Source organism: Melopsittacus undulatus, chromosome 4, assembly GCF_012275295.1.
Source record: "Melopsittacus undulatus isolate bMelUnd1 chromosome 4, bMelUnd1.mat.Z, whole genome shotgun sequence".
NCBI lineage: Eukaryota > Metazoa > Chordata > Aves > Psittaciformes > Psittaculidae > Melopsittacus > Melopsittacus undulatus.
The window spans coordinates 26,997,056-27,022,753 of NC_047530.1; the positions used below are offsets into that span (position 1 = coordinate 26,997,056).

Sequence of the window (25,698 nt, forward strand, 5' to 3'; positions counted from 1 at the left end):
AGGCAGAAGTTCTTTACTGTTAGGGTGGTGAGGCACTGGAATGGGTTGCCCAGGGAAGTTGTGAATGCTCCATCCCTGGCAGTGTTCAAGGCCAGGTTGGAGAGAGCCTTGGGTGACATGGTTTAGTGTGAGGTGTCCCTGCCCATAGCAGGGGGGTTGGAACTAGATGATCTTAAGGTCATTTCCAACCCTGACTATTCTATGATTCTATAACACCGAACAACTCAAAATCTAGCCAGCTGTTCCTCTACTTCTGTTAGAAGAATAACTCCTATAGATTTTTTTCTTTAGATCAGCCAAAGGCTGAAGTTGAACACTTTTCACTAAGAGGTTCAAATAGAAGGGCATGCTCACCCTCTTCAGAAAATACCATTTATGGAATACAGCAGGTGAAAGGTCCTAATTACAGAAGGTAAGTGTCTCACATCAGTTATCTGCACTATTGTCTTCTCCTGGAGTTAAACTAGAAGAAAAAGAAAACGGCTATTCCCCAAAAGACTTGTGCTAAGTCAATCAGCCTTACGATCAGGCAGTAGAGACCATCAGAAAGCTAATATCCCACAACTTATTGAGATTGGGTTTGGTGAAAAAAAAAACATAATGAGGAACTAGAGCAAAGGCTGCCTGCAGTGTTGGGCACCTTAATATACAAAGGACATCACACTATTAGAGTATGTCCAGAAGAGGGCAGCCAAGATGGTGAAAGGTCTCGAGGGTGTGACTTCGGAGGAGCAGCTGAGGTCACTTGGTTTGTTCAGCTTGGAGAAGGCTGAAGCGTGACCTCATGGCAGTCTACAACTTTCTCAAGGTGAGCAGCTGATCCCTCTCTGGGGACCAGTGATAGGACACGGAGAAATGGAATGAAGCTGCATCAGGGGAAGTTCAGATTAGACATTAGAAAAAGATTCTTCACTGAGAGGATTGTTGGTTGCTAGCACACGCTTGCTAGGAAATTGGTCACTGCACCAAGCCTGTCAGAGTTCAAGGAGTACCTGGACAATGCTCTCAGTCATATGGTTTACTTTTAGGTAGTCCTGCAAGGAACAGGGGTTTGGATTTGATGATCCCTATGGGTCCTCCCAACTTGAAATATTCTGATTCTCTGTGCTTTAGTCACATTTCATTTTGTATCCTTTCTCCAATCTCACTCTCATCTCTCCTTCTCTGTTTCCATTACACTTCTATTTTCCCCTCACTTTTTTCCCCTGGCTCTATTTCCCCTTTTATCACCCCAGTTCCTCTACTTAATACTTTTTCTCCGGCCTTCAATCCATCACAATTACTTAGAGCATGAGTAATTTTGGTCAGAGGTCTTCCTGGCATTCTGAAGCTCAGAAATACACAGCTGAAACCTATTGATCTCCAGTTATGACAGTAGAAAAAGCAAAAAAAATGCAGCATTGGCATCTGCTAACTCTACTTGGGCATCTAGAGACAGAATAAGATGAACCAAGTATGAGCTGCCAGCCTTAAAATACTATCTGATCCATGCTATTTTCATTTTAGGCCTTCATTAAAGCCTGTAATTTAGATGATGAAATGTTTCTTTCCTTTGCAGAAATGCAAACGAGATCTTTTGCACATGAAAAGCTTGACATTGATGGAGTAAATTACAGGGATACTGATGTACTCTCTCAAAGGTTACTGTGATCTTTTGTTGATTAAGAGACCTGATGTTGCTAAGATAAATGCTTCAGTTGTAATTAACAACAACTCTGAGTGAAAAATCAAAGATTTTACACAAAGTGCTGAATAAAATAAGGAAAGGATACTAATTAATCTCCATTTTTTTACTGACTGTCCTTTATCTGTCTGTCTTTATCTCTAATTTGAAGGACATTAAAGAGAACTGGCAAAAATAAGAATGGTATTAAGCTCCTGTGTAACTCAAGTCATTGCTTGGAAGAGAATGGTGCAGCTATTTGACACATGGTAGGTGGACAATAAACAGCCAGTGACTATGGAACACATCTCGGGAGGATCACTGGCAGGTTGACAGCTTTCAGACATATATGGATGTATGTATGGGAGTATAGTTACACTAGTTTTCTACAGAGATGTGGAGAAAAAGATAAAACTCCCCCAAAACAGTGTTCAGTGGGCTGAATACTCCAATACCTGTGATTTGAAAATATTTAATTTTTTTACTCCAAGTCTAGGGACTAATAATTCTAGTTAAATACAAGGATGTCTCAAGAATTATGAAAATAAATAATAAAGTCTTGATCAAAACCTAAGAATAAAAGAATGGGAGAAAGGCAAAGATGACAATGTGACAGAACTACAAGTAGAAAATTACGGTCACCAGCAGTCCACTCATTGCCCAGTATTTTGCCAACTTTAAAAAGGATGGTTTTCAGAACGTATTCTGGGAAAATACAGTAAAGCAACTTTGTTGTATGTGAGAACTAAATGCCAGGTTGAGGGGATATATGGGAAAAAGCATTCCTAAAATCTATGTGGATAATGGAAGAGATCATTGTAGGCTAGCTGGAACTAAGAGGTGATGTGATTTTGAAAGGAAATATAAAACGATGGATAAGATGGTTGACACAAAGGTTTATTTATGATATAAACTGTCCTCATTTGAAAGCAAGAAGCTAATCATGACAGACAAAAGGCCACAGACTAGATAAAAAAAAAACAAGCTATTGTTCTTTTCTTAATCATTTCAGATTTCCAAATCTTTGTACCACTCTCAGTTTGCTCTCCATCCAGCCGAAGAGCAGAGTGCTCATGAGTCAGTTGTTATTTCCCCGGCTTGTATTTTTCACTCCATAGGTCTGTACAAGGTTCATTTGCCTTGTACTTATGTACTCTGCTGCTGCTGAGCAGTTTGTGAGCACTGCAATCGGACTGCCTACTCCACAGCAGAAGCGGCTATCACCAAAGCACCCCCAACATCACCTGGAACAAAGTGATAGCAAGTGGATTTACATCTGCCTGTGATCCCTGTGTATTTGTTTTTTTTTTCTTTTCAACTCTACTATGCATCTTCAGCACATGCTGATTTTTATACGAGCATTATTTTTGCTTGGACATATATACATCATGCAGGCAAGGCATGCGTTTATTCCCACTGATGTTTTATGGCTGCCCTCAGCATCAAGCACTCAGTGCCCACACACAAAGATATGGACCTGAGAGCAAAAGTATTGCAAGCACCCTTTCTCCTGGGCTGCCTCTTAGCTCTTCAGATAGAGGCACTTCTGCTCTGGCAGATGAGGGCAGGTATGCTGGTGAGCAGCTGCAGATGGAGAGCAGAACAGTGCCACCCTGCACCCACTCCTCCTCGGTACTCAGGGGCCACCACTCTGCCCAGGACACAGTAAAAGGAGCCATCTGCTCCCACACACTGGCAATATGGCCAGGGCTAACCCTCTCCTTAAGTGGCAATGAGGTCACTCTGTTGCTGTGGGGCTTTCTGGGCAGGGAGGAAAGCGTGCACAGACTCCCACTGGTAGGCATCAGGTTTATGTGATGTGAAGGCAACCACTGTTTTGCCTCCTGCCTTTTAACAGCAATTGTTCCCATCAAATTGTCTCTTTGTGAATTTGTCACATTTTCCAAAGAACAGATTTGGAGGCTATCTGTGCAATTTCTGAGAAACAAAAAACAAGACCATCGAATTCTGGAGGATGCAGGGTTTTGCTGATGGTTACCATAACATAAACTCAGTGCACAGCCTGCTCTTGAATTTGGACCCACAAAAGTAAAGGTAGCCTAGATTTTGTGCAAAATGAATGTTCCTAGAGCAAAAATGGTAGCACATTTGAAAGATGAATTCCCTGAAGCACTGGCTCCAGCAATCCCCAGACTCAGAAAAGCAAGTGTGCTTTATGATTATATATGCTTTTATGATTAGGAGGAAAAATGTAAGTAGGAGGGGGAAAAAAAGCCCAAACATGCAGACTGCTGTTCTGGAAGCTACAATCTGGTGCCTCCAGGGAAATGCAGAGCTCTGCTACTGATGGACCAGTGGGAACAACATCAGGAGGTATATGTTCATGTACAGGATGCTGTACATGACATGCACATAGGATACAAGTTACTGAATAAATACATCCCTCAGCTGTTCTAAGTGACAAGCACCCAATTTATTTGGTAATAGCTGATGCGGTGGACAGGAGAGAAAAAGTACCATCACACAGAGCCGTGGCAGAGGAAGGTCAAATGGTGACAGAGATACTCAAGCATTGCCACGTGCTGCTGTCACTTGGGAATTAGATGCAAGACTGCATCACCACATTAAAACAAGATGGCAGGAGCAGATCCAAAGCCTTCCATAATGAGATGAGACAAAGGAGCCTAAATGTTTCATTGCATCTCTAAGGTCATGTCCCTAAAAACACCATTGACATTAAGTTTATAAGCACACATGCTGTTTCCCATATACTTCAGAAACAGACCAATAGGTGACATCCTAGTCCCAGCTAGGAACACCTGATTACAATTTCCCTTTGTAACAGCCACTGCACCAGAGTACATCTCTGAGAGCCAGCTGCTAAAGGGCAATTACCAATGATAAGACTGAGCGTAGTAGATTGGTCACACAAGGGATGATTGTTCTCATCTCCAAGCCAAAAATACAGCTCCTGCTGTGAGAGGCTTTTCCTGTGTGGTCCCCTCCATAGCTCTGAGAAGGAAAGCAGACACAGAAGGAAAAACAGAGTGCAACATCCTTGGCCCCCAAATACTGTGTCTATGTGGGTTATTTGTGCTTGCCTTCCTGTTTATCTGGGGTTGTCCCACTTCACCTCCAAAAGCAGACCACTGATTATTCCTGTTAACTTTCCTGACTTACTGCTTTGTTTACAAGTGGCCTACTGACGGACACTGTTTTACTCTAATAAGGATTTAGTGACTAAATACAACCACTTTCATGCCCACATTTCTGGGAATGCAGTGCTGGGAGATAAGAGCTCAGGCATTTGTTTCTTGGCTATCAAAGAGAAAATATTTATAGGCTTGTTTTCTTTTTTCTTCTCAGTGTTTTCAAACAAGACAGGAAAGCAACCTGTACTTGTTGCTTCTTTAAACATTCACTCAATTATGAATTCACTCAGCCTTTTTTACAGTAAATATCGCTTGCTTACATACAAAATAATTACTCATTGCAGAGCCAGTAATAAAATCAGGGAACAAAGCAGCATCAGAAGACAGGATTCAGTATGTTCCTGGATTTGAAGAGCTCCATCCCTTCTTGGTACAACTTCACCCAGGGAAGAAACGTGCTTTTATCTAGTAAGGATGTGGCCTTTACCTTATCTCTTCTATTAAATTAACAGAAGTGGAGGAACCCTCAAGCCAAGCACTAGATTCCAAATCACACAGGAAGTGCCTTGATATTTTTCAAGTGACTGATTCTAAAAATAAATTGCTAACCATGCAACAGCATGAACACTGTATTTATTCTCATGCCAGTGGCCGAGAAGCTGTAACTATGTGTGACAGCCGCAGCATCTTGTCTGTTGTCACCACTCTGCTCCTCCTGCAAGCCAGGCAGTGAATAGGATGGCTACTAGGACTGACAGGAGCATTGTATGATCCTCAGGCAGAGTTATATATGAGCTGTATTACTCTTAAACTGGTGCTGGGTTTTCTGTCAAAATCAGCACCCAAAGATGCTGTCTATTTTCTTGGGAAGAGCACACCCCGTTCTGAGAGCTGGCCAAGCTTTACTGAGATGGTACAGAGTCTGACAGTCCCAATGTTCCAAACTTCAGTAAAGAGCTCTTCGGCTGCAAGATTCATTTTGAAAGAAATTACACCATAGATAACAATAAAAAAATATAAGCAGTAAGTCACTGCTAGATGTAGTAGTCAGACAAAACCCCTGGAAAACAGCAGAAGCCACCCATAGGTGACAGACACAGCCATTTTGTCTTTGGTTGCCACTCCAAGCATACATGACTATGCTTGCCCAGTCCAGACATGCAGTAGCTTGCTGTTACAGTCCTTCTCCTCCCTGGTCATGCCACCGTCCTGCAGACTGAGTGCAGGCACCATAGATGATCACAGTGTTTGGGTGCAAGGTGTGTAATTTCTCACCAAATTGACAACATATGCCTAACTGCTTATATTCTAGGGGTCCAAATATCTCTAGAGTAAGTATGGAGGTGCACACATACCCGAAATGCTAGATACTTCTGTAAAAAAAAGATACCATGGCTGTGGTAGAATCCAGTTGAGTTACCCTCATAGCCTATGTGCTATAGAAGGCATGGATGCTTATTTTTAATTACAAAAGCTAACACTAAAAAAGTATTGAACCTGTTTGTACCGATGAAATTACTCTTGCCTAGGCAGGAGTAAACTTATTGAGTAAAACCATGATTAGTTTTCTAATGGTAAAGATCAGATGGCAAGACAAGACCAACTTTCATTTCAGAAGAGACATTCCTAATTTCATTTATTCTTCTCTAGAACTGAATTTAAGACTTTTAATAACTGTTAGATTTACCATTTCCAAAGACAACAATTTTAGAAATGATAAGTTGGCTCCCAGGAGCTGGCCAGCATTCCCTGCATCAACACAAATCCTACCATGCAGCATGCTTGAGGAAGACATCAGAATCTGGCCAAAACTACCTTTGCTAGCTGCTTCCAATTTCCCTTCACTTTCTCAGCATTCCCAGTGGCATATGTTGGCACCTGAAGGCTTTAAGGGCCAGCAAGGGTTTGCTACCATGGCAGCCTAGACAGCAGTTTACATCAGCATGTTATCTTTTGCTTTCTCCATGCCCTCCTCTTCTGCCAGCTATGTACTGCACAGACCAGAGGTCAGGAGACAAATGTTTTAGAAGCAGGATTATTTATATAGTCATCCAAATGCTTACACTGTCAAGGGTATTAAATACCCTAAAGTGATAAGAAAGAGATGCACCATGGAAACTGTTAATGCTGACAATTACAGCTGGCTGTCTAACAAAAGTTAGCTGTGAAAGTATAAAGCTCAGGTGTAAGAGAAGTCAGGAGGTGCATGCCTCTTCTCACACTTCAAAAGATTACAGGAGAAATGGGTTGTAAAAATAACCCAGAGAACAAGGGAGAGATAGCAGAGCAATTCAGTTTCTTCTGATTCTGCTTCATGTCTGTGGGAAATGCCAGAGAACGCACCAGGAGAATAAAACATCTGCCACCCCAACAACAAATCAGTGCAGGATTTCACTGCCTTGCCCATGTGCACTGGTTGCATCACACTCAATCAGATGCTCAGAGACCAACACAGAATGAAACATTTCACAGGCTGAATCCTCATACAGAACGATAATCATTTGCTGTGCATTAATGTTAATAACCACATATTTGATAAAGATTTCCTCCAAAGCTGTGGAGGGAAAGATATTGTAGGACATGCAAAGAGGGAGGAGTGCATTTTCAGTATTTTTCTCTGGAATGACTGCTGGGCTCAGCATCTAAAGAGAATTCAGAACTCTTCACAATGAAGTTATACACTGCTCTGCTCCAGCTGGAGAGCAAAAAAAAAAAACCCACAGAACAGAGGGGATCACATTTCCATTCCTGGGGGTTGAGATCCTACATCTAACTCCACTCAGCTTTCAGTAACCTGCAGCCCAGTAATGACTATGCAGACATACTAACACACTTCTGTCTTTAGTAATACAACTGAGAAAGTTTCTGCCACATTGCTTAGTTTGCTGCTCTGTTCCAATTGTACTTCCTGTCCATGAACAGGAAGTTACCACATTTGCAAATACTTGCTTACCACATTTGCAAATACTCATCCAGTTGTTTTGGGAGGAGAAAAAGTAGCCACAGCAGAAGTCAGTTTTTTTTGGAATACTGGTTTTGTTTTAGCCAGGCGCAGCTCACTCCTAGACTGCTCTCCCTTCCCTAAAAATTGAAAGGCTTGGAAGCAAAATTACAACAAACAGAACCAGATGAGGTTAAAAGCTTTATCGAATTATTTTTTAATACATTTCCAAAGTGGAGATAATCACTTTGCAAAACAAAAGGAATTTGCCCTTTATCCAACAGCCTGCTGCAAAGAGGCTCTGAGCTCTTCTGAAGCCACTGTGACATTTTTTTCTAATTAGCTGCTGCTTGGCAGGTTTTGGTTCTGGCAACTACAAGGATTGTGGAATTCAGCTTTCAGAAGGTTCAGCCTAAGAGTTTGTGTCATTTCAAACAGCTGTTTTGCTTGTGAGACAGACCTGAAAGCATCATGTGGGTGTGCAAGCCGGTGAGAGAAAGAGTGCGTAGTGACTGCTGCTCACAGCATCAGTGCTGGCTGCCATGTATGCACCACGTGGTCATCTTTGCATGGAGAGATCTTCCATCCTCTGTTGGCACTGCTGCCTGTAATCCTTCCAAAGGTGCATTCAGTAAGTGTTCAGCACTCCTGGTCTTGGCATCACAACTGGCCATAGGTTTTCCTCTTGTTCAGTGCTCAGAGTAAGGACAGGTACTGTACTTCAGTACCAGAGGAGACAGCAGAGCACACCTGGCTGCTCAGCACCTTCAGAATAAAGCTCACACATTTCATTCTGACTCTTTTTGTTCTGAAGCGCTAACAACTTGCATATGCAGTGTAAGCATCATGTTTGCCAAAAGCTCCCATGCTACTCCATGGAAATGGAGCAACTCCTGACACATCCACCGCAGGAGATGTAGATTGAGCCACTGATGGAGGACACTGCTATCAGCAGTTTACAACCAATTTTCAAGAACTTTCCTTCCACACTTGAACATATTATACACTGAAAAAAGAGAACCATCACTATTTCAAAAGATGCCTTTAAAACTCATCACCCCTGTTAACTGTGGAAGGGATTAACACTAATCCTGTTTAGGATACTACACTCAAACCAAGAAGTATGCGGAAACAATAGAGGACTCCAACAGATCTCACTGGCTTACGTTGACTATGCCATTCATAAGAGAAAATATCTTCAAGGGAAGTTAAGTCCCAGCAGACAGACAGAAGTAATACAGAGCTGGTCACTGCTGAATTTACTTTGGTTGATGTTCTAGTGTTCCACTTTCCACATCACTGCACTTAATTTGAATGCTCTGATATTTTCTTTGATCAATGGTTTAATTTGATGGTGTACCAATGGTCCCCAAAGCACCACACTGCTTTACTAAATCACATGCAACTTTTGGAAATATTTGGAGGGGGTTTTGCCTTTTTCCCAGTATAGGAATAAGTTTAGGAAGGTGGTGACATTAGCTTCCTAATGGCCAGCATCCATCCCATTTCCAGCAAAACACAAAACAGAACCTCAACCTCCATGTTTGCAGCTCATCAATGAATTGAGACATTCGGCCTAGACTAGCCAAAAACAAAACAAAAAACAAACAAACAATAAAAGAAATAAAATATCTATAACCAGTCTATATTTTCTAGTCTATGTATTCTGAGGACCCAATACCATTGGGTTAAACAGATGCTGCCCAGAAAAATAGTTATCACCAAGTCTGCTCAGTGTATTGACAGTTGGGCTCTCACTCCCCAAGAAATACCAGGCACCCAAACAAGCACAATGTTTGGCATGAATGTAGTGCTTCTTCAGTCTCCATTCCTCCTACCTGCCATCTGTAGCTATTTTCTGTGTACAACAGGATTGCAGCTGTTGATGCCATCAACTGTGCTGTGAAAGGCTCCCACTGTCTTCGTAAAGTGATTATGAATGTGTCCATCCATAGTCATCTTACAAACCTCTTTTCCACATTCAAAAAGAGAAACAGGTGAGACCCCACTTCACAGAATTAGTCTCACAGTTAATCATCACATGAAGCACAAAGAAATTATTTCCAGTATCTTCTAACCCTCCCTAGGCAAGGCTACAGAAAACAGACTGCACAAATACACTGGCAGCACCTGAGCCACACCTACTCTCCCTTCCCTACCGCCCTCCTTCTATCACATACTTCTAACATTCAGTAGCTCCTATGAGAAATTGGTCATGCTAATAATTGGTGGAAAACAAATCACTCCAAAACACACATCTCAGCCTTCTCTGTATTAATAGTATGACCTAGTAGGCTTCCTCTTGCTCTTCTAAGACATTTTCCTATGAATTCCAAAACATTGTCAGCCCATCTGTGCCAGGCTTTGAGATACTTAATTTTAAGCAAAAGGACAGACCTGCTGATGTTACCAGAACAATAAACACTTGTTCCAAGTCCAGTAAGTGTTTTAGGTGTTTTGCTGGATTGGAATCACTGCTTTTAGCATTTTTGACAGCAATTACAAGCACAATCATGGAACAATAGCCTCCTCCAAAAAGCACTATCAACACCTTATAAAAACAGTGTCCCCCAAATCTCCACAGAATTTTCAAAAGCTTTGCTGGAACTGACATTCCTGCTGTACAAGACTTGGAAACACAGTCTGCAGTGTTACTGCAGTGGTAAGGAAAGTGCAGGGATTCCTTGTGTTCCCCTCACTAATAAAAAACTAATGCAGTTGTGCCAAGCAGCTAGCAGAAAAACTTCTCCAGCAATTATTCTCACTTCAACTGCTAGCAACATCCTGGATGAGGATACCACTGATTTCTGCATACAGGAGTTCCACAGCACGTGGATTATATGGCTGTGCCATACCACAGCAAGGAATCAGGGCTTGAGTTTGAAATTTGCGCATCTGAGACACCCTTAGTTAAACTGAGGTCTGCTCTCAGCTTCCTGATGCTTTGAATATATTTATTATAGGTCAAGACGTTCTGAAGAAATCAAATTATGCCAGAGAAAATTACTTTAACTTTTGAAAGAAAGCAAAACTGGCAAAGCAATGGTCAGTACCTAGTAAATGAGCACTGATCTGGTCATTTTAAGAGAATGACTACATCCTCCTAGCTAACATTATATATGTTTGATGCTATTGATCGAAGAGGTTTTGTCTGCGTCTTAGATTATAATCCCAGAAGTTTTTGACAAGGAGAGGTTCGTGAATCTTTAAATCTTGGTCCATGTGGTTTAGCATAGAGCTTATTTGTTGGCAATCACACTTCTTAAAGAAAGAAAGTAGAATGAATCCACCCTAAGCTTATACAGGCAATGTCAAAGCTTCCAAATGACCACTCTATTCAGCTGCGTTATGCATAGATTCTCCAAGTACAAACATGACTAAAAGGTCTGTCTCTCTCTGAAGGCAGGCAATGAATTCAGCTTTCTTGGCACACCTATGGTGCACACAGGCATGGCACACATGCAAGCTCATGTTGAGCATGAAGCATGGATTCTGTTTTCAGCCAGTGAGAACAAGCTACCAAAACCACAAATCTAAACTCTCTTTGTTTTAATACCTTCAGATTACCCGGCTGTAGAAAGAGGACACAGCTAATAAAGGCTCTGAATCCCTCCTGACCCCTGAAATGGAGAATACATAAAGAAGAAGATGGAAGACAGACGCAGGATTACCCCACACTCTTGTTCCTCTGTGCTGATATAGCAGAGTACAGTGGATCCTAATTGTGCATTTTCTAGCATTCAGAAATTCAAGAAAAGCAATTAAAGGATACTGCACCTATGCCTGGGAATTCTGGAAATACAGCAGCTGCATTCAGGTGGTTGGATGCCCAAAAATGGCAAGTACACCCTCTGTACACACTAGCTGTGTGTTTTACAGCATAGACATAGACAGTCTAAGACAGACAGTCCACGTCTTCTGGGAAATATGAGTATTAAAGTCAAACATGTCCTAAATGAACTCAGTTTACTCTGTGTTTTCCAGTGTTTTCCAGAAGTTACATAGCCCTTAATAATATGTTACAGTCTTGGACTTGCTATCATACATGGTTATAAGTAGCTATAGGGTTTTTTTTCCAAGACCTACCAAGGACTACAGCCCTGTTTTGGGGAAAGTGACTGAATTCCTGCCAATACAGTCAGAGTAACCTGGATCACCACTGACCAGACCTGAAATCCTAGAAGGATAGTACAGAACACAAAACCAATGAAATTTCAACTATTACTTAAATGGTTTTGCTTTCTGTACAAAATCTGTTCATTCACTTTTTCTAGCTCCCGAAGCATGTCATGTGTTTTTTTTAATTAAAAAGCATCCTCGACCCTACAACAGAAACCAAAGATTACAAGAATACAACTTTTAATCACTGAAATTAAACACAGAGAATTCAATTTACTGTATTTCAAATCCTTGGCAGTTGTTTATAAAGAGCTTTTGAACATAAAGAATCAACAGATAAATCATATGCAAACTGTAGATGACTGAGACCAAAAATAAATCGACAGAACTGGCCATACTCCCAAGACTCTTACCAGTTTTTATCTTTTCTATATGTAAACGATAATTTATCTGACAATTAAAATAAAATATTTACTGTATGGGGATATACCCAAATATAAAAATATAGCAAGGTCAAGAAATCCACTCCTTATTTTCAATATATAACAAAAATTGGAGAAATCATTTAAGTTGAATTGCCAATACGAATCTCGAAAAACACATAACTAGCATTATGACTGCAGGTGCTGTTTAGCTCATGTTGATTTGTTCCATATTGAAGACCATGACATCATTTTTTTCTTCTCTAGCATCCCTGTTTTTCCCCACTATGTACTTCTATTTTCTCAAGTTGAACACACATTTCAGCCCTGCTGTCATTAATGCAGATGCAATTTTCATTGTTACAGGGTTTTGCATTAGAAATGCTTTAGCTGGCTGTTAAATGCCTATTTGTTTTAGCATGTCAAAAGCAGAGAAGGGGGGCAGCTCAGCACTCAAGGTCCTACCCCTGCTGAAAAGAGCCGAGGGCTCTTAGATGGACCCAGCCCTCAGCACCCCCCAAAACAAGCTTTTATACTGGAAAAAAAGCCTCTACCTATAAGAGGCTGTTTCTGAGGTTACCTAGACTACAAGAGCACTCTGAAACCGCTGAACAACACACAGAAATGAGCCAGTCATACCGCTCAGCAGTAGCTGAACATCTTAAGGTGTACAGGATTACTTTAATTAAAATATGTATTTAAAATGAAAAAAAAAAAAACAAAAACCAAACTATAGGCTCTGACTAGATGCAAGTCATGCTTATCACAACTGACCTTAACAAAAGTCAATTAGATCACCTGCAGAACAGAGGGCACTCAAGCCTGCACAACCAACTACTGATGAACGCACAGATGCAACAAGGCTTATTTTAACCACAGATTTAATTGTTACACTCAAAAGCTGTTCTTCAGGACACAGCTAATAAAGGCACTACAGCTGAGATGCTCAGATGCAGTTGCTTAAACTGTGCAGTCAAACCCTCATGCTGTATCTACACAGCATGGATTTATTAGCATTACTACCTGACAATCTCCTGTTCCACAACAACAATTTTTATCAGTAAAACATTATCCTTTCTATAGCATCAAATATATCATTCAGGGTTGCATTCAATTTATCTTTCTGCTGGCACATGAATTGATTTCAGGGCCTCTAAGGCACAAACCATCTCACAGGCATCTTAAAAATGAAAGTGGGTGCTGAATATGAAAGGTTGAAAGCTGCGGTTTATTCATATACCATAAATATACCATATAATATACCATATATATAAATACACCATATAAATATATTCATATTTATTTACTACACCCAGTGCTTCTAGAAAACAGGGTTCCTTGTATTCAGGTGTCTGAAAGAGGTGGAGATACCAATACAGTTATCCAGATGTGCAGACTCTCACCACTGAACTTTTTAGCAAATGCACCAAAATTTTACTTAAGAGACACTTAGCTCTTCCATTACTTGGCCTTATACTTTCACCTCGTGCATGTTAGAGGAGGCCAGATTTTAAGCCTCTATAACACACTACAGTATCACTGAGGTTGAAAGTGGTAAGCTAATTTACACATACCTTCTGTCTCTGTGCCTATACTAAAGGGGCCCTAAAGTACAGATTATTTATGATGGTGGTGTCTCACAAGACATCTAGCAAAACCAGTCTGGGTCCATGATGAGCAGTGCAAAGGTGTGATAAGAATAATACATAAAAGCAACTTGTACGAACATTAACAGTCTACAGTATCTTGCAGAAATTAACTTGAGAGATTAACTTGAGAGATAACCATCTCTTTTATGCCACTAAGCATCTCAGTTTAGGCATTACCTACTTCTGCATATAAAGTATTAATGCAGCTGGTATTTATCACATAAAACACAATCCCTATGGTGGGTCATGAAGGTGTTAATAACACTGATAGCAGAGCATCTTTAAAAGCGGTTATGAGCAGGGTGCACAGGCCAGTAGTTCTCTTGTGTTCTCACATATTCCTTATTGAAGATCATCTCAATGAACTGCACCAACAGAGATGATTAAACAAAAGATATAGAAGGGAAAAGAAAGCTAAAGAAAATAGCTAAATTAAAGGAGTGACCCTCTGGGGATTAAATATCACTGTGGCAAGAGGAACAGAAAGGGCTGCCCAGTTCAAAAAGGAACTACAAGATTCCTGTGACAGCAGAGTAACAGAGATAAGCATAGCATCAGCTATATGCAGTGACGCAACTGGATTCATTTCCTTCAGTAGAAGGGGAGCCCAATAAATCCTCTGTTATAGCTCATCGAAGCTCATCAATGCAAATACCCATGTGAAACAGGTCCTGTGCAGACCTGGTAAGCCCCATGCCCCCACTGGGAGAGACCCCCAGAGCTCCTACCTTCCCCTCACCACCCAAAGGGCTTCACAGCGAGACAGCTCTAAAGTACCCGTCTTTTCTTCCCAAGGAATAGTGAGCCACAGGAAGGCTTGTAACAGCACCTTCTTCTTGAAGCCTGTCCTATCCCCAAGCTACTGGATAGCATTCAGAGGGGGACAGGAGAAATGCAGTGAAGGCTTCTGCTCCTTCTGTCTTAGGGGCAGGAGATCTGTACCCACTTTGGGGAGGGCAAGCCTCACTTCACAGAGAGGCTTTCCTGCTATGGAATTCTAACACAAACACTTTTCCTGAAAAAAAAAAAAAAAGTGTCATCTGAGGAAAGGCAGATTCCTCAAATTCACCAGAATTACATTGAAAATAATTATTCTTTGTCACTTGTGACAAAGGAAAATAATAAACCAACCCCAGAAGATCAGGAGGAAAACACATAATTCACTTTAAACTGTTGCACTAGTAACCTCAATAAGTGTAAGACATATTTGTACAGGGAACTTCTGAGAGAACTAAAGTACCCAGCTTTGTGACACTTCCAATACACAGAATTAGGATAGAAGATGCATGGAATGAGGACAGCAAGAATAAGGGAAAGCATAAAAAGGGAAAGGGCAGCACTAGTCCCAGCTTTGGCACACATAAGTAATTCCTGATAAAAAGTGCCATTGCTTCTCCTCTACTTCTGTACAACAGGGGCATCCCACATCAACTCAGTGCTGAAGGAACGAGAGATAGGCAGAGTGAGATTACTGATATTACTGAGAAGGACCATATGAAAATGACTAGACACATAAAAAATTGCCTTCGAATACTCCAGTCACCAGGAGAATCTCTTGGTGACAGCCAGCATGGCTTCACTAGGGGGAAATCCTGCCTGACCAATTTGGTGGCCTTCTATGACGGGGCTACAGAAATTATGGACAAGGGTGGAGCAGTTGATGTCATCTACCTGGACTTGTGGAAAGCGTTCAACACTGTCCCACATGACATCCTTGTCTCTAAATTGGAGAGATATCAGTTTGATAGGTGGACCACTCGGTGGATAAAGAACTGGCTGGATGGCCACACTCAAAGAGTTGTGGTCAACGGTTCAATCTCCAGCTGGAGACCAGCAGTGAGTGGTGTCCTTCAGGGATCGGTGTCAGGATCGGTCTTGTTTAACATCTTTGTTGGTGACATGCACAGTGGGATTGAGTGTGCCCTCAGCAAGTTTGCCGATGACACCAACCTGTGTGGTTCGGTTGATATGCTGGAGGGAAGGAATGCCATTCAGAGGGACCTTGACATGCTTGTGAGGTGGGCTGATGCCAACCTCATGAAGTTTAACCATGCCAAGTGCAAGGTCCTACACCTGGGTCGGAGCAATCCCAGGCACAGCTACAGGTTGGGCAAAAAGGAAATTCAGGGCAGCCCTGCAGAGAAGGACTTGGGGGTGTTGGTTGATGAGAAAATGAACATGAGCCATCTTCAGTGTGCACTCACAGCCCAGAAAGCCAACAGTATCCTGGGCTGCATCAAAAGGAGCGTGACCAGCAGGTCAAAGGAGGTGATCCTGCCACTCTACTCAGCTCTTGTGCGACTCCATTTGGAGTATTGTGGGTAGTTCTGGTGTGCTCAACATAAAAAGGACAGGGAAGTGTTGGAACAAGTCCAGAGGAGGGCCACGAGGATGATCAGGGTGATGGAGCACCTCCCATATGAAGACAGGCTGAGAACGTTGGGGCTGTTCAGCCTGGAGAAGGCTGCATGGAGACCTCATAGCAGCCTTTCGGTATCTGAAGGGGGCCTACAGGGATGCTGGGGAGGGACTATTCATTAGGGGCTGTAGTGATAGGACAAGGGGTAACAGGTTGAAACTTAAACAGCTGAAGTTTAGATTGGATATAAGGAAGAAATTCTTTACTGTGAGGGTGGTGAGGCACTGGAATGGGTTGCCCAGGGAGGTTGTGAATGCTCCATCCCTGGCAGTGTTCAAGGCCAGGTTGGATGAAGCCTTGGGTGATATGGTTTAGTGAGAGGTGTCCCTGCCCATAGCAGGGGGGTTGGAACTAGATGATCTTAAGGTCCTTTCCAACCCTAACTATTCTATGATTCTATGAAATTGGTAGAAATTATGCTTTCTTCCCCATTGTGGGGTTCCTCAAAACAATATTCTTCTTAGAAACACCTCCAGATGGAACAGATTCTTGGACAGCCCACAGCTATCTTCAGAAAGGCAGAGCCTGACTTTAGGAAGTAGACTTCAGGAAGGGAACAAGACAAAACAGCCATTGCATTAATGAAACAGCACAACACAACACAGATCAGATTTGGTTTCCTCCAATCATCTCCTGCTGAAGTCAGTGCTCAAGCACCAACAGTGCTGAAAGGCCTACCTGTCCCCTACTGCCCCTTCAAATGGAGGGTGACATTTTTTGGCATAAGCTCAAACCTAGATCCGAATCATTCTTGAAAAAACACAGTTATGTACATACAGTTAGGTATCTGTGCCTTGGAAAAATATGAAATGGATGCTCAGTGAGTGTGACTTTTTCTGAAGCACAGCAATGTCTGTTTAAAAACCTAACTCACTTGGAATCACCAAGACGATTTTTGGAATGAAGCAGCTTATAGCCATTACCTACTTCTCAGTATATTAAGCATCAACACATTGATGTACCCATGATTGCGCCTCAGGCTGAAATCCAAAACTTAGCTGTGATTTAAACAATTTGCTCATGCAAACACAGTATTTCTGTACCAGCCAAGCCAGATTCTGTGAGCAAAGACAACAACTTATAAAAGCACAAATGCACCTACAAACACAGTATGGAAGGGAGGAGAACCGAAAGATCGCATCTTCGATGTCTATTCGCAGCCTGCGTTCGAAAGAAGGAGCGATGCTGTCTGCCCCTCCCTGCCGTGTAACCGCTCCCGGGCAGCTGCCGAGCCTGGCTCAGCGCTAACAGGTGCCCTGCCCGGAGCTGGCCCGCCTGCCTCTGCTCCCGCGGCGCCTCCAATTCGAGCTGCTCTTTTCTCCCCTTTTCCCCTCGTGTTTTCCTTTCCCCCCTGAGCCCTCCTCACGCGGCGCGACGCAACTTTGGAGCGGAGAGGAACGGAGCGGAGCGCGAGAAGCGATGAACCCGCCGCGCTCCGCCGCTTGCCCCGAGACGACCAAACCCGACCCGACCCGACCCGTCCCGCACAGGCGCCGCGCCGCACCTGAGCGGCCATGAAGGAGAGGTCCATGGTGCTGGCGCTGCCGGACGAGCTGGCGGAGGTGCTGAAGCTGCCGCTGCCGCTGCTGCTGCTGCCGGGGGCGGGCGGGGCGCGGGGGCGCGGGGCAGGCACCGCCTCCGCCAGCAGCGGCGGGCGCGGCCGCGGCAGCGGGACCGACACCGGCACCAGTTCCAGCTCCGGCGGTGCCCGGTCCGGATCGGCTCGGATCTGCCCGGCCCCGCCCGGGAGGCTGCTCCGACAGGGGGCGGTGGCAGCGACGGTGACCCGGCCCCCGCGCTGGGTTGGGCCTGGGTCCGCCCCGCGGCGGGGGGGGGGCTGAGGAGGAGACGCCGGCGGTCCCGCACCGCCCTCCCTCCCTGTACAGATCGGCTTCAGTGGCCTGGGGTCACTCGTGGTTTTCAGTTTCCCGGGGCAGACAGGGCCCAGCCCCTGCTTTATGCTTGGTATCTTACCATCAATAGGCAAGCCTGGCTACGCGGGCAGTAGGAGATGGTGGTAGCTGGGTCATGCAGGAGCTGATGGTAGGAGAGTGCAGAAGAGCCAAGTGATTTATCCTTAATGTACTAAGGAGCAGGTGCGGCCCAGCTTTTGCAGTATTTGCAGGTCTTCTGCATCATGCAAGCCTGAGATACAGACCTGGCGGCAATGCTTCTCTGGCCCAGCTTGCAAATCTGCCAGCTATTTTCTGAAATACTCAACCAGCTCCTCTCACCACAGCTGCAAAGAGCTTCTGACAGCTTGTTCCCGCACCTTTTCATGGCTTAGCTGCTACAACTTTATTTTCAGTTCTCTCTCCTTCATGTTCCCAGAATTTGCCGCTCAGCAGTTTACGATAAATGTATTTTGTCTTTTTTTTGTATGCTTTCCCCTGTGTCTCATAGATACTGCTACCACTTTACAAGAAAATTCAGCAAATTCACTTCCTGGGTGGCTCTGAAAAGCCTTTGACACCAATTGGAAACGTAGGATAATAAAAGTTCCTATATATTGAATGCTCTTTTCTCCCTGTGATTTTTACCGCCCTTCTGCCATGCACCTGTTGGTTTAATTTCTAAGGCTGAATTATTTTGCCATATTTTTACTGTTTCAGCCCATTACAGGGGCCTGAACCAGGGCCAATTGCATGATGATCGCAGACATACCTGGAAAACTAGGGTTTTAAACTCCGGAATAAAGAAGAGGTGCATTATCCTGTGTGCTGCTTCATCAGTATAATGTAGCACTGTTACAGCAGGGGTGGTGAAAAGAAAATCAGCTATTTTAAATTAGTTCTTTAGTTGAGTGACTATTAGTGTGTCTGCCAAAAATGCTTTTATGTTGAGAGGCCCATTAAGTAAAACAAGTAAATTCCAAAAGTGGTGGTGTCATTTGAAGATTTTAAAATTCAGTTGTGTAAATAATGGGCCTGTCTCTTCATGGACTCTCTCCACAATTTTGAAGGGGTATTGATGTGTATGTCAGAAACCATAAAGTAACTTCAAAACAGTGTTAATCTTTTATCATCCAGATAAATTTTACATGCACCGAGTAGACCTCTCTAGAAGGAGAATGTAGCTTGGTCAGTCACTGCATCTGCAGCAACAGCTGCAGTAATGATCATTTCATGAGAATAACAAAATAATCAAGGCTTCAAAACCCCAGTGACTTCCATACTTGTTTAATCCTGTGGAGCATGAGAACTGTAGAGAACAGAGCTGGAAAGACCTCAATAAATAATCTAGTCCATGCATTTGCTTAAACCACAACCAGTTACTCTTGTGACCCTTCGAACAGGGTTTTTTACCTTTACCCAGTCTCTTCTGGAGAGTGTCCAGTGAGGAAAGTTTTGTTCCCTGCCAGGCAATGCATAGCACTATTCTACTGGGCACTTCCCAAGGCTGTGTCCACCAGGTACACAGAGATTATTTTCTTTGTGGCTACCACATGCCTTCCGAGAACTGCTCTTGGATACTGTGTTTGACTTTTTTTCCAGTGTTACAGTATCTTGTCCATCCCCTGTACACACTCAAGGAGGATTGCTAATGATAACAAGGTTGTTCAGTCAGGTTTCCAGGTATTTTACTGTGATGTTCAACCGCTAATAGTCTTCAAGTGGTTCCTGATTGACATCTTTCTCACAGGTAACAATACAGACACTTGCTCATATGACCTTTTAGTGAGCAATGGAGCATCACCACCTTGACTTTCTTGGCATCAAATTTTATTAATTTTGCCTTTTCACTGAGAAATAGATCAGCATTTTTATTGATCTGTTCATATACTTCTGGAAATGGTTCTTTTTATCTTTGGTATCTCAACAATTGATTTCCTCCTATTTGTCTCATGTAGTTGCTCATTTCAGGAATAGTCTGTGGACAAATTATTGGAGAAAAAATTAATGTGTACTGCTCCAGTTTCAAAGTCTATTTTCACACTGACTTCTGGAACAAGTCTTTGTAAAAAAAAATGGATTTTGGATTTAGCAGAAGCATTGTTCAACATAGGGGACAGTGAACTCAGCTATTTTCAGTTTCTGTGAAAAAGTACATAGCTTTGTTCCATATGTGATGCAGAGTTTGAATTGGGATCTACTATTTTTCTTCCCAGCCTTATGGTATGGCTTTCTCATCAAAATATCTAGATGACTTAAAAAGATTATGTCATGTTTTGCTATTGCTATGGACAGACATTGTAGCACCCAGCTGAAACTTCAGTTATATAACATTATTCTTAAAAACAAGCTATGATAGCCTAAGATGCTTTTTAATTAGCTTTAAAGCTGCTTGCTGAAAAGACTACATTTTTCAGTACAGTGGAACACAACTAAATTAGAGAATAGTTTGGTTTGTCAGTTTTCCTGCGGCATAGTAGGAAATCCTTTGTTGCATTGCATGTGTGCACAAGCTCTGCATTTGCTTCACAAAACAGACATAACAAAACATGACAATTGAGTCTTGCTGCCGAAAAGGATTTTAAATGGGTTTGTATCTGTACAGTCCTATTACCATATGTTCTATTTAGATACCTTAGGCAATGCAGTACAAATTTTTAGCTTTGAATACTTGATATCACATTTAAATCTTACATTTATGCAAAGGGGGACTAACTTCATACTTTGGGTAGAGATAGTAATACTGGCTTCTTGATACATTTTAATGTATTTAAATGCTGTTCCCTTTGAGCCCAAGTTTTAACCTACTGTTGCCTCATTGCAGCAGGCTGCAGTCATACAGGACAATTAGCTCCCTTAATGAAGAATCTGCCACAGTGACATGTGGTATCCTGTCTGGAGATAGTGCGTTATCTCTGATGGGCTCCTGCTGTTAAGAGTATCATAAAGGAAGACAAAGATGCTGAATTTTTCAGGTGAAGTCTGGGTCACCTGAATTAGCAAAATGGAATTGATTCAGAAACATTTGACTTCTTTTTTTTTTTGTTTGCACTTTGTCTTTCAACAAAAAATGTTGACACCTGCAACTTAACACACTGTGGCCTTTAAATTTCAAGCAGCTGATTTGCCTGAGTGGAATCCAAATGCCCCAACTTGCTTCCCATGTCTCCTGGGCAGCGGTTGGGCAGTTACTCAGAGAGTCACTGCCAAACTGGGAATGGCGATGGTCTGAACTGGCTATCAATAAACAGCAGGCACAGATATGTGCTTAAACAGATACTGCTTTCCAAGCCACAAGTGCTTGAGTCCATGTTGCAGACTGACACCTCTTCTGGCTCCAGATCCACTACCCCCTCCTGAGACAGAATACACAACTTTTCTTTCATGAAGATGACAGGCAAGCACTGTTACCCTTTATAATATATGGTAAGGGACCAGGTGTTTACAATAATAGGGTAAAGGATAAACCCAGAAGAGGAAACTCCAGTTGAGTGATCTGTCACACTTGAGATAGACTAAGCAGATCCTTGTTTCCTGGAAGTGTATCTTGTATAAAAGATTGGGAATGAGACGGAGATTTGATCCTCAAACCATATTGAAGGTGGATGTCTCTGCAGAAGGGCAGGAAAGTCAGTATGTTAAGATGGAAGAACATGGATTTATCTGCCTGTAGCCTAATGTTTCAGGCACTCTTGTGCAAAGAAAGAAGCCTGGAATCCACACCCCACTTGTAGGAAAGTTGGTTGTTATGGTAAGTGGTCTGGGGATAAGAAACACAGAAATGACTGCAGGAGAAGTCTGCAGAAGTCTGCAGAAATGACTTCAGGAGAAGATATCTGGCTGTTCAGTCAGATATCCATACTTAACACACTGTAAATTCATACTTTCTTTATTGTTACAATAACAAATGAGATTACAAGTTTCCATTATTGCACTATAATCTTCATAAACTGCCATATCAATACATTTCATCATTCAGAACTGGTCAGAATAAGGGATTTTTTTGGGTTTGTTTTTGTTTTTGTTTTTGTTTTGTTTTCCTTCTACAGTGGAATGTGTCTTGTGATATCAGCAATGGAAGGCTTAAGGTCAGATCTGCACCTACAACTTTCTACTGTTTGACAAGCAAAAAGTCAAGCAGTCTTGTGCTTCAGTGTCCCCTCTGACCTTTCAATGTATCCCAATAATTACAAAGAGGGAGCAACATTGCCCAGCAGATTTGGTGTGGGTTACATCCCTTTTCAGCTTCCAGTGTCAGCATCTGTTACATGCTGAAGGGCTCATTCATACATAACAGGATAAAATGAGTTAGTGCCAAGTAATTTAAAGGAAAATTAAGTTTTTAACTTTCTATGCAACTCCTGAATGTCCACAGTTGCTCACACAAGAATAATAAGAATCAGATGTTACCTTTAAATTACCTCTGGGCAAAATATTCCTCTTAAAACAGTTTTAGGTTTAAAACTCTCCTGAAATATGTGTAATTAGCACACAGATGAGCTGCAATAGTGCTCAAATTCTTAACATTTCAGGCCTTCAGCTTCATGTAGAATTCAATTCTAATGAGCAAGAATGCTTCTGAAGTTCAAGAAGCTTCTCCTTGTACTGCTGGCACTGCTGCTTTAGAAGTAAACAACCCAAATTGCTTTGACACAGAGGACAAATGCAGAAGTAACTGAATGTAGAGACAAGAAAAAACATTGCCTTCTACTTCACTCCTAGTCACCACCAAGGGAAGGACAAGCACTCAGCCCTGTGGGAGTCAGCATCAGCACTCTCCAGGGAACCCCTGATAGCTCCTTAAAGAAACTGACATTTTTTTTTTCTTTCATTTATTGAGCTGAAAATGCAGTGGAAGCAGCAGCAAAGGCAATCTGGGAAGCCTGGCTCCTCAAACTAGTTTGATCTGCATGAACCTACCCCCTGAGACCACCAGTAACTCTTCCTATGGGGCGGATGGGTCTGCTGTCTGCATCTGTGTTCTGGTCTGCACCATGCCCTGCCAGCCTAGAAAGAGACTGGGAAAGAAGAGCTGACAGTGAGATGAAAGAAGTGAGAAAGTAATCAGCAGAGAGTTATCTCCACTCAGTGGAGACAGGCATTTATCACTGACATCAAAACATCTCTGTTGACCCCTTATTGCTGTAATAGGTAGAATAGAATAAGGGATATGTAATGTAACCTGTCTTCCCAATTACAGTCTTCTAAGTACTTTGCTAAAGAGCCATTTGTCTTAGACATTGCCTGTTCAGGTAATAGTTCAAGATCAGTTTATTTGGTGTTAGAGAATATGTTAGAGAGATTCATGATGGCTCTGGCACTTGGCACTAATTTAAGTGGCACTAGTTTGAGAGGAAGGTGAAAACAGACAGAAAATGCTGCATATTTGTACATTATTAAAAACTCAAGGGGACAATTTTCTTGGCTGTTGGAAAAACTTATTCCCATCCCAAATTTACATTACATGATACAAAGTAATGAGTGAAAGATCATAGCCAGTAAGGCTAGAACTCCTAGTTCACTGGGGATTTTGCCTGCAGTAGCTGCCTATAGCCCTAAAGGAAAATCTGTCTTTACAAGTTCTATCACCAAGAGTTAAATGTATATGAAAAAGCTTCTTACAGTCTAAAACATTTCTAATGGAAATAAATGCTGCTTTATTACTCCATCCAGACAGACTCTTCACCTGTCCTTAGATCAGTCAGTCTGTTCCAGGCAAGCAATAAGCTCTACCCTGTGCGTCTCCTGTCACAGAACATCTGATTTCTTGAAATTGACACATTCTGTACACACTTTGAAACAATATAATCAGCTGTCATGGTGTGAATTCAGTTCTGAGTCTGAAATGTCAGCATATGCTTAAGAACCATAATTCATGACATAATTATCAAAATACTAATTAAAAGTATTGGAAAAGAGGCATATGGCCTTGAGAAGGAGAATTTTATGGTCCCAGACAGAGTTCTCAAGGGAATTAATTTGCAAAAAAGGATGCTCCTGTGAAACTATTAGCATGTGTAGGCTCTCATTTTAGAAGATAATCCAACATCCAAAAGAAGACAGCACTGTGCAGTGTCTGGAGAAATTCTCTACATCAGTCCTCTGCCTAAATGAGGATCAGCTGTTATTTACCAGCCTTGGTAAACACCATCTCTTCTTTTCCATTGTTAAAGAGGACTTCAGTTTTAAGCATACCTCCCATAAGAGCAATGCTGCCACTGAAAACCCTGGCAGACTCATGCCAGGACTGCAAATGACTTGTCATGGAGTCAGGACTTAGAAGTGAGCAGCACAGAGCTTCACACTTGCTGGTTGCCTTCTGACAGCTTTGTTTTGATAAGGCTTGAGGCAGAGGAACAGGAAAAAGCTCCTTGTTCATTTTATACAGAGCAATCCTTTATTCTCCCTCTCCCTGGAGAGTGAGCTCATGAAATACTCAAATTGAATTTCCATGTTACTGTCACCTGGTAGTTTTCTAATACAGCAGGCTGTGCTAGAAAACTTAGATACATGGGCTAAGCCATGATATTCAAAACTGAGCTGAATTTGGGTCATCATCAGACGCTAAATGTTGCTTACCAGTGAGGCAAAACTAATGAAGACCTCTTTCTGAGCAATGTAATTGCTGTTTAATGTGTCAACACTTGTGAAATTGAGTCTCCCACTTTAAAAGATGCAGAGAACTTTTAAATGCAGGGAAGTAGCATTATGAACTAAATGTGAACAATGCCATAATGCACTTTGCTTTAACCCACTGAGATGTTCATATCACATTTCAGACAATCTGGTGTGGTACTTTAAAACCAAAGGGTATCATGAGAAGGTTCATCTTGCCTCTGACCGCCATTTGAATATTGCTGAAGTGAAGCTGTTAAAGACACTTCCAAAGGATTGTAAATTATTTACAGGTTCTGGGGCTTTCACATTAGAAAATTCAACTTGGAAAAAAATAATGAGATTTCAGTTCTCCAAACATTAAAAGAAAAAAGTGCTACATTAAAGACTTAGGTTCTTTTATCTTTAGATGGTATAATACAAACAAGAATTAAATATATGGGAAACAGAAGACACCTAGGGAGCCAAATTAGTTCCTGACGTCTTCCATAAACTGTCTCATAATAATTTTCCTCTAAAATTCATGTTATTTGCACCTGTACAACATCAGCATAGGTTTTTCCTTCTATGTACCTTGAAACATTTCACAAAGACAGTGACATTGGCAACAGGTCTGTCACTGAAACATCCCATACAGCTGCTTTTCTACCTTTAAACTAAAGAAGATAGGATTTCTCATTATATTTTTGAAAATATATGGTTATATAATTTAAATAGAATATTTTAAAACTGTTCTTAAAATCATTCCTTTGTTTGAGATGCAAAACATTTACAAATATTACTGAATGTTATGTGATATCTGTGTTTTCACCCTTCACAAAGAAAGGAGCAGTAGCTTTTAGCCAGCATTTGTACCAGACCCGTC

General features: G+C 42.0%; 1 protein-coding gene across 1 annotated transcript in view; it reads right to left on the reverse strand.

Moving 5' to 3' along the window:
- C4H14orf132 (chromosome 4 C14orf132 homolog) overlaps positions 1-17,875 on the reverse strand; it is a 36,872-nt gene extending 18,997 nt beyond the window's left edge. The window contains exon 1 of the mRNA XM_034062417.1: positions 17,831-17,875. Coding sequence (XP_033918308.1) covers positions 17,831-17,857 — 27 coding nt within the window. The 5' untranslated portion in view covers positions 17,858-17,875. The remainder of the gene's footprint in view (positions 1-17,830) is intronic.
- Positions 17,876-25,698: the final 7,823 nt, after the last annotated feature.